Below are 10,315 nucleotides of genomic sequence, written 5' to 3'. Positions count from 1 at the left end.
AGCCGCGTTCGACAGGATGACCAACACAGACTGACCAGCTTCTATGGCAGACCAATCATAACTCCTCTCTCGGCATGTCCAGCCCACTCATCATCTCAGCCAATCATGGCTAGTGGGAAGGTTGCTAACTTTTTCTGTGGCTTAACCAACAAGGCTCTTAATTTAACAATTTTATTCATATTTACAGATGGCATACGAGTTTGTTATTCAGGCAGATGAAAGTTCACACATTCAAGAAGACATTTCTGCCTAAAAATGCATTTTGATAAAAATAAAATAAATTATGTTCAAACGGCTCTCCTGTTAAGTCGTGACTTGTGACTTGCGACATACGCCTAGTTTCCTGAATCGGATCACTTATGCCCTCAATGGTAATTTGAGAGGAATGACTCCAAAATCCAAACTGGTTTACCTTGACACCTTTTGTTGGTGCGCCAGGACCATTCACAGTTGAGCTCGCTCAGGTTAGCTCAACACCGATTGGCTAATTTCTAATATTTTTTATTTATTATCAAGGGCCAAATGCTCGCTGGCTTCCCTTACTTTCAATGCTACGGGCAACAGTGTCATACTCGTTTGGACCAGACAGCATCAGATACATGGTCTACATGTAGAGAGACAGAGGGGCCCTGTTTCACTGACCAGACAGCATCAGATACATTGTCTACATGTAGAGAGACAGAGGGGCCCTGTTTCACTGTCCAGACAGCATCAGATACATTGTCTACATGTAGAGAGACAGAGGGGCCCTGTTTCACTGTCCAGACAGCATCAGATACATGGTCTACATGTAGGGAGACAGAGGGTCCCTGTTTCACTGACCAGACAGCATCAGATACATGGTCTACATGTAGAGAGACAGAGGGGCTCTGTTTCACTCAGATAATTTCTCCTGTGAGATACATTCAGCCTCTTGCTAATTGAAGGACAATTATGAAGCACAGAGAGACGAAAGATACATTATATAAACATGATCTTGGTTAATGTTTTGGGGAAGCCTGGCTTCCCTTGGTATAGAATAAATACCTGTCAGCTATTTAACGGTCTGTAATGTCTACTTGGTGAATGTTTATAATGTCTACTACATCTGTCAATCTAAACTGTAACATATTTTTAGTTGTGTGTACCCCGGGTAGACTAGCTGTTGTTATGGAGTCAGCTAATGGGAATCCAACCAGGTAGACTAGCTGTTGTTATGGAGTCAGCTAATGGGGATCCAACCAGGTAGACTAGCTGTTGTTATGGAGTCAGGGGATCCAACCAGGTAGACTAGCTGTTGTTATGCAGTCAGGGGATCCAAGTCAAATCAAAAGAATAACATATTGGACTGGGTATGTTTAATAACATATTGGACAGTGTATGTTTAATAACATATTGGACAGTGTATGTTTAATAACATATTGTTGGAATACAATATGAAGTCGCTGATTGTACTCTTTGACCACAGATAGAAAAGGTGTTGTCATTGTTAATGGTTCTTCAACAATGTTCAGAAATATTGACTGTTCTGTTTCTTCTTATTGTAGCTGAGTGAGTTGTGACTTACATCTAAAATGAGTCTCTCTGGGGAGAGAGAGGAGGAGACCACTGCCTCTAAAATGAGTCTCTCTGGGGAGAGAGAGGAGACCACTGCCTCTAAAATGACTCAAGACACCAGTTCTAAGAGGTAAGAGATTAAATGTAAAATATACAGTTCTCTTAAAGATATAAAACTAAAGGGAAAAGTGTTCCCAAATTACATCAAATGTAGGTCTACATCATTCATTTAAAGGCCAACAATGGATTTACCAATTGCAGACTGTAGCTTTATAAAGAAACATCAGGACTTCTAGAAGTTCCTATATACAGTTGTTAAAAGGAAGTAGATGAAGTATTGATGTGATATTGATGAGGTGATCTGTCTCCCTGTTTTGTTCAGTGTCCAGAAGCCCAGAGCAGTGTCCCCTACAACCAGTCTGCTATCAATGAAGAGTGATCAGCCACCTGTTTTCAGCCAGGAACCATTACCAGATGACAATAAGGAAGTGGAGAGTTTGGACAGTGAGGATGCATTAAAGATCACACACAACCTTCTGGACAGAAGAAGTAAGACTGTGTTTCATACAATATTACAAAGAACGGTACAAAGGACCTTATAAAACACACACACAAACTTATGAGTCCCAACTCTCATTGTTTTCCTACAGGTCAAACTCTGCTGACAGTCCAACAAGACATTAAGGCTGAACTGAAACACAAGTATCAACACATATCTGAAGGAATTGGACACCATGGAAACCAAAGTCTGTTCAAGGACATCTACACAGAGCTCTACATCACAGAGGGTGGAAGTGGAGGGCTCAATAATGAACATGAGGTTAGACAGATAGAGATGGCATCCAAGAAACAAACCACACAAGAGACACCAATCAAATGCAACGACATCTTCAAGCCTTTACCTGGACAAGACAAACCTATCAGAACTGTGCTGACAAAAGGAATCGCTGGCATTGGAAAAACAGTCTCTGTGCAGAAGGTCATCCTTGACTGGGCAGAGGGAAAAGCAAATCAGGACGTTCATTTCATGTTTCCTCTTCCTTTCCGTGATCTGAACCTGAAAAGGGACCAATACAGTCTGATGCAACTTCTTTCCCACTACTTCTCAGAGCTGAAAGAGATTGACAGCATTGAAGTTGGTGAAATCAAAACTGTTTTCATTTTTGATGGTCTGGACGAGTGTCGACTTCCTCTAGACTTCAAAAACAATGAGAAGTGCTGTGATGTCACTAAGCCAACCTCAGTGGACGTGCTGCTGACAAACCTCATCGAGGGGAATCTGCTTCCCTCTGCTCTCCTCTGGATAACCACACGGCCTGCAGCAGCCAATCAGATCCCTCCTGAGTGTGTTGACCAGGTGACAGAGGTACGAGGGTTCAATGATCCACAGAAGGAGGAGTACTTCAGGAAGAAAATCACAGATCAGAATATGGCCAATGAAATCATCAAACACATGAAGACATCAAGGAGCCTCCACATCATGTGCCACATGCCAGTCTTCTGTTGGATATCAGCCACTGTCCTTGAGATGATACTGAAAGAGGCAGAGAAGGATGAAGTCCCCAAAACTCTGACCCAGATGTACTCACACTTCATTCTCATCCAAATCATTGTGAAGAACAAGAAGTACAACAAAGCCACAGAGACAAACCCAAAGGAACTGTCTCAGTCAGACAAAGAGATGATCCTGAAACTGGCAAAGCTGGCTTTCCAACAGCTGCAGAAGGGAAACCTGATCTTCTATGAGGAGGACCTGAGAGAGTGTGGCCTTGATGTCACAGAGGCATCAGAGTACTCAGCATTGTGTACAGAGATCTTTAAAGAAGAATCTGGGCTGTACCAAGAGAAGGTCTACAGCTTTGTGCATCTGAGCATTCAGGAGTTTCTAGCATCAGTGCATGCTTTAGAATCATATCTGGACAAGCAGGAAATTGTTTTCCCTCCTAAAGCAATCCCTACTGATGAGGAGGAGGAGGAGTCAATCCAGTTGTCTTACTTACACAGGAGCGCAGTGGACCAGGCCTTGAAGAGTGAGAATGGACACCTGGACCTGTTCCTCCGCTTCCTTCTGGGTCTCTCACTGGAGTCCAATCAGAATCTGTTACGAGGCCTTCTGACACAGACAGGAAGTACAACACAGACCAATGAGGAAACAGTTGAGAGAACAGTCAGGTACCTTTCAGACAACATCGAAAGGGAATCCTCACCAGAAAGGATCATCAACTTGTTCCACTGTCTGAATGAACTTGGTGCCAACTCTCTAGTTGAAGACATGCAGACCTCCCTGCGATCAGGAACTCTTTCAGAAACAGAGCTAAAACCTGACCAATGTTCAGCCCTGGCCTACCTGTTACTGATGTCAGAGGAGGTGCTGGAGGAGTTTGACCTGAAGACATACAACACATCAGAGAAAGGTTATCAGAGGTTGCTGCCGGTCGTGAAAACCTGCAAGAGAGCACTGTAAGTTCTGTTATTGAGTTGATGTTTACAGTATCGTTACTCTGGAGGATTTGTATATCTAACAGATTATCTCCTCTCCAGACTGGCTGGCTGTAACCTCGCAGATGAATCCTGTGAGACTCTGGCCTTAGCTCTGCAGACACCAAACTCCCCCCTGAGAGAACTGGACCTCAGCTACAATAACCTGAGAGACAGAGGAGTGGAGCTGCTCTGTGTTGGACTAACCAGTCCACTCTGCAACATACAGACACTAGTGTGAGTTAAATATCTTCAGTATCCACTGTGTTTATATATTTGTAGTAATTATGTGTTATTATGTTTTTTACAATTTTTTGAACATCTTGGTAAATATGTAGAAACATTCATCAAATGCGATAAATATATCAAACTAAGGTTAAATATCTTGAGTGAGTTAGTATGTTTTTAACATAGTCTAATCATGTCCTTCTGTTATTGTCTTAATGCATCTCATTATTCTTAAATCTTTGCATATTTAACAGTATGTCAACATATCTCCTCTCTCCAGACTGGCTGACTGTAAACTCACATATGAATCCTGTGAGACTCTGGCCTCAGCTCTGCAGACACCAAACTCCCCCCTGAGAGAACTGGACCTCCGCTACAATGACCTGGGAGACAGAGGAGTGAAGCTGCTCTGTGTTGGACTAACCAGTCCACTCTGCAACATACAGACACTAGTGTGAGTTAAATATCTTCCGTATCCACTGTCTTTATAGTGTTTATATATTTGTAGTTATGTTAACATTATTTGAACATCTTGGTAAATATGCAGAAACATACATCAAATGTGATAAACATATCAAACTAAGGTTAAATATCTTGAGTGAGTTAGTATGTGTTTTTAGAAAAAAATATACACTATTGGAACCAAGACTTTAAAATAACTGATTTTGGCACAAGATGGAGGGAATGTTGGAACATAACTAACGAAATTAAAGTTAGCAAAAATGTACGTTTAATCCAGTATAAACTAATGTATAGAATTTATTACATGGGACAAAATTAACCAATTCTACAGCAGAATGACAGTCATCTTTCAAAGATGTTGAAGTGGAAATCACCTTCAGTGCTCGGGTGTCTCCACCAAGTCTGTCCCCAAACAATTTGATTTAGTGGTTTTAAGCATTAAACTTTCAAATAGCTCTTCCTTGACTGTTGCTGGGTTCTATCGTCATCCTTAAGCACAGACCTGTACCTGTTAAATCTAGACCTGGTTTCCTCCATCAGACCTGTACCTGTTAAATCTAGACCTGGTTTCCTCTATCAGGCCTGTTAAATCTAGACCTGGTTTCCTCCATCAGACCTGTACCTGTTAAATCTAGACCTGGGGTCCTCCATCAGGCCTGTTAAATCTAGACCTGGTTTCCTCTATCAGGCCTGTACCTGTTAAATCTAGACCTGGTTTCCTCCATCAGGCCTGTACCTGTTAAATCTAGACCTGGTTTCCTCCATCAGGTCTGTACCTGTTAAATCTAGACCTGGTTTCCTCCATCAGGCCTGTACCTGTTAAATCTAGACCTGGTTTCCTCTATCAGGCCTGTACCTGTTAAATCTAGACCTGGTTTCCTCCATCAGGCCTGTACCTGTTAAATCTAGACTTGGTTTCCTCTATCAGGCCTGTTAAATCTAAACCTGGTTTCCTCTATCAGGCCTGTAACTGTTAAATCTAGACTTGGTTTCCTCTATCAGGCCTGTTAAATCTAGACTTGGTTTCCTCTATCAGGCCTGTTAAATCTAGACCTGGTTTCCTCTATCAGGCCTGTACCTGTTAAATCTGGACCTGGTTTCCTCCATCAGGCCTGTACCTGTTAAATCTAGACCTGGTTTCCTCTATCAGGCCTGTTAAATCTAGACCTGGTTTCCTCCATCAGGCCTGTTAAATCTAGACCTGGTTTCCTCCATCAGGCCTGTACCTGTTAAATCTAGACTTGGTTTCCTCTATCAGGCCTGTTAAATCTAGACCTGGTTTCCTCTATCAGGCCTGTTAAATCTAGACCTGGTTTCCTCCATCAGGCCTGTACCTGTTAAATCTGGACCTGGTTTCCTCCATCAGGCCTGTACCTGTTAAATCTAGACTTGGTTTCCTCCATCAGGCCTGTTAAATCTAGACTTGGTTTCCTCTATCAGGCCTGTTAAATCTAGACTTGGTTTCCTCTATCAGGCCTGTTAAATCTAGACCTGGTTTCCTCCATCAGGCCTGTACCTGTTAAATCTAGACTTGGTTTCCTCTATCAGGCCTGTTAAATCTAGACTTGGTTTCCTCTATCAGGCCTGTTAAATCTAGACCAGGTTTCCTCTATCAGGCCTGTTAAATCTAGACCTGGTTTCCTCTATCAGGCCTGTACCTGTTAAATCTAGACCTGGTTTCCTCTATCAGGCCTGTACCTGTTAAATCTAGACCTGGTTTCCTCCATCAGGCCTGTTAAATCTAGACCTGGGTTCCTTTATCAGGCCTGTTAAATCTAGACCTGGTTTCCTCCATCAGGCCTGTACCTGTTTTTTTTTTTTTTTTTTTTTTCACCTTTATTTAACCAGGTAGGCTAGTTGAGAACAAGTTCTCATTTGCAACTGCGACCTGGCCAAGATAAAGCATAGCAGTGTGAACAGACAACACAGAGTTACACATGGAGTAAACAATAAACAAGTCAATAACATGGTAGAAAAAAAAGAGAATCTATATACAATGTGTGCAAAAGGCATGAGGTAGGCAATAAATCGAATAATTACAATTTAGCAGATTAACACTGGAGTGATAAATCATCAGATGATCATGTGCAAGAAGAGATACTGGTGTGCAAAAGAGCAGAAAATTAAATAAATAAAGCAGTATGGGGGGTGAGGTAGGTAAATTGGGTGGGCTATATACAGATGGACTATGTACAGCTGCAGCGATCGGTTACCTGCTCAGATAGCAGATGTTTAAAGTTGTTGAGGGAGATAAAAGTCTCCAACTTCAGAGATTTTTGCAATTCGTTCCAGTCGCAGGCAGCAGAGAACTGGAAGGAAAGGCGTCCAAATGAGGTTTTGGCTTTAGGGATGATCAGTGAGATACACCTGCTGGAGCGCGTGCTGCGGGTGGGTGTAGCCATCGTGACCAGTGAACTGAGATAAGGCGGCACTTTACCTAGCATAGCCTTGTAGATGACCTGGAGCCAGTGGGTCTGACGACGAACATGTAGCGAGGGCCAGCCGACTAGGGCATACAGGTCGCAGTGGTGGGTCGTATAAGGTGCTTTAGTAACAAAACGAATGGCACTGTGATAAACTGCATCCAGTTTGCTGAGTAGAGTATTGGAAGCTATTTTGTAGATGACATCGCCGAAGTCGAGGATCGGTAGGATAGTCAGTTTTACTAGGGTAAGTTTGGCGGCGTGAGTGAAGGAGGCTTTGTTGCGGAATAGAAAGCCGATTCTTGATTTGATTTTGGATTGGAGATGTTTGATATGAGTCTGGAAGGAGAGTTTGCAGTCTAGCCAGACACCTAGGTACTTATAGATGTCCACATATTCTAGGTCTGAACCGTCCAGGGTGGTGATGCTAGTCGGGCGTGCGGGTGCAGGCAGCGAACGGTTGAAAAGCATGCATTTGGTTTTACTAGCGTTTAAGAGCAGTTGGAGGCCACGGAAGGAGTGTTGTATGGCATTGAAGCTCGTTTGGAGGTTAGATAGCACAGTGTCCAAGGAAGGGCCGGAAGTATATAGAATGGTGTCGTCTGCGTAGAGGTAGATCAGGGAATCTCCCGCAGCAAGAGCAACATCATTGATGTATACAGAGAAAAGAGTCGGCCCGAGAATTGAACCCTGTGGTACCCCCATAGAGACTGCCAGAGGACCGGACAACATGCCCTCCGATTTGACACACTGAACTCTGTCTGCAAAGTAGTTGGTGAACCAGGCAAGGCAGTCATTAGAAAAACCAAGGCTACTGAGTCTGCCGATAAGAATATGATGATTGACAGAGTCGAAAGCCTTGGCCAGGTCGATGAAGACGGCTGCACAGTAATGTCTTTTATCGATGGCGGTTATGATATCGTTTAGTACCTTGAGCGTGGCTGAGGTGCACCCGTGACCGGCTCGGAAACCGGATTGCACAGCGGAGAAGGTACGGTGGGATTCGAGATGGTCAGTGATCTGTTTGTTGACTTGGCTTTCGAAGACCTTAGATAGGCAGGGCAGGATGGATATAGGTCTGTAACAGTTTGGGTCCAGGGTGTCTCCCCCTTTGAAGAGGGGGATGACCGCGGCAGCTTTCCAATCCTTGGGGATCTCAGATGATACGAAGGAGAGGTTGAACAGGCTGGTAATAGGGGGTGCGACAATGGCGGCGGACAGTTTCAGAAATAGGGGGTCCAGATTGTCAAGCCCAGCTGATTTGTATGGGTCCAGGTTTTCCAGCTCTTTCAGAACATCTGCTATCTGGATTTGGGTAAAGGAGAAGCTGGGGAGGCTTGGGCGAGTAGCAGCGGGGGGGGCGGGGCTGTTGGCCAAGGTTGGAGTCGCCAGGAGGAAGGCATGGCCAGCCATTGAGAAATGCTTGTTGAAGTCTTCGATTATCACGGATTTATCGGTGGTGACCGTGTTACCTAGCCTCAGTGCAGTGGGCAGCTGGGAGGAGGTGCTCTTGTTCTCCATGGACTTTACAGTATCCCAGAACTTTTTGGAGTTAGAGCTACAGGATGCAAATTTCTGCTTGAAAAAGCTGGCCTTTGCTTTCCTGACTGACTGCGTGTATTGGTTCCTGACTTCCCTGAACAGTTGCATATCGCGGGGGCTCTTCGATGCTATTGCAGTTCGCCACAGGATGTTTTTGTGCTGGTCGAGGGCAGTCAGGTCTGGAGTGAACCAAGGGCTATATCTGTTCTTGGTTCTGCATTTTTTGAACGGAGCATGCTTGTCTAATATGGTGAGGAAGTAACATTTAAAGAATGACCAGGCATCCTCAACTGACGGGATGAGGTCAATATCCTTCCAGGGTACCCGGGCCAGGTCGATTAGAAAGGCCTGCTCGCAGAAGTGTTTTAGGGAGCGTTTGACAGTGATGAGGGGTGGTCGTTTGACCGCGGACCCGTGGCGGATACAGGCAATGAGGCAGTGATCGCTGAGATCTTGATTGAAGACAGCAGAGGTGTATTTGGAGGGCAGGTTGGTCAGGATAATGTCTATTAGGGTGCCCGTGTTTACGGATTTAGGGTTGTACCTAGTGGGTTCCTTGATGATTTGTGTGAGATTGAGGGCATCAAGCTTGGATTGTAGGACTGCCGGGGTGTTAAGCATATCCCAGTTTAGGTCACCTAACAGAACAAACTCTGAAGCTAGATGGGGAGCGATCAATTCACAGATGGTGTCCAGGGCCCAGCTGGGAGCTGAGGGGGGTCGGTAGCAGGCGGCAACAGTGAGAGACTTATTTCTGGAGAGATTAATTTTTTAAATTAGAAGTTCGAACTGTTTGGGCATAGACCTGGAAAGTATGACAGAACTTTGCAGGCTATCTCTGCAGTAGATTGCAACTCCTCCCCCTTTGGCAGTTCTATCTTGACGGAAAGTGTTATAGTTGGGTATGAAAAATCTCAGAATTTTTGGAGGCCTTCCTAAGCCAGGATTCGGACACGGCAAGGACATCAGGGTTGGCAGAGTGTGCTAAAGCGGTGAGTAAGGCAAACTTAGGGAGGAGGCTTCTGATGTTGACATGCATGAGGCCAAGGCTTTTTCGATCACAGAAGTCAACAAATGAGGGTGTCTGGGGACATGCAGGGCCTGGGTTTACCTCCACATCACCCGAGGAACAGAGGAGTAGTAGGATGAGGGTGCGGCTAAAGGCTATCAAAACTGGTCGCCTAGAGCGTTGGGGACAAAGAATAAAAGGAGCAGATTTATGGGCGTGGTAGAATAGATTCTGGGCATAATGTGCAGACAGGGGTATGGTGGGGCGCGGGTACAGCGGAGGCAAGCCCAGGCACTGGGTGATGATAAGAGAGGTTGTATCTCTGGACATGCTGGTCTCAATGGGTGAGGTCACCGCATGTGTGGGGGGTGGGACAAAGGAGGTATCAGAGGTACGGAGAGTGGAACTACAGGGTCCATTGCAAACCAAAACAATGATAATGATAACTAGCCTGAACAACAGTATGCAAGGCATATTGATATTTGAGAGAGACATACAATAAGGCATAAAGTGATTGCAGGTCTTGATTGGGAGAGCTAGCTAAAACAACAGGTAAGATAACAGCAGCAATAACAGGGTGCTAGTCTAACACAGCAACAACAGGTAAAAATGGCGACGACTAGGCAGAGAGGGTCGG

At 44.6% G+C, this 10,315-nt stretch overlaps 1 protein-coding gene across 1 annotated transcript in view; it reads left to right on the top strand.

Annotated features, from left to right (window-relative positions):
- Window positions 1-2,224: 2,224 nt before the first annotated feature.
- Window positions 2,225-10,315, top strand: part of LOC120036114 (NACHT, LRR and PYD domains-containing protein 12-like) — a gene marked incomplete at its 5' end in the record, with an annotated part of 34,141 nt that continues 26,050 nt past the window's right edge. The window contains 3 exons of the mRNA XM_038982589.1: window positions 2,225-3,996; window positions 4,078-4,251; window positions 4,523-4,696. Of these exons, the coding sequence (XP_038838517.1) occupies window positions 2,225-3,996; window positions 4,078-4,251; window positions 4,523-4,696 (2,120 nt within the window). The remainder of the gene's footprint in view (window positions 3,997-4,077; window positions 4,252-4,522; window positions 4,697-10,315) is intronic.

The sequence above is a fragment of the Salvelinus namaycush genome, unplaced genomic scaffold (genome assembly GCF_016432855.1).
Source record: "Salvelinus namaycush isolate Seneca unplaced genomic scaffold, SaNama_1.0 Scaffold121, whole genome shotgun sequence".
Lineage (NCBI taxonomy): Eukaryota > Metazoa > Chordata > Actinopteri > Salmoniformes > Salmonidae > Salvelinus > Salvelinus namaycush.
This window is presented reverse-complemented; position numbering and strand designations above follow the sequence as displayed.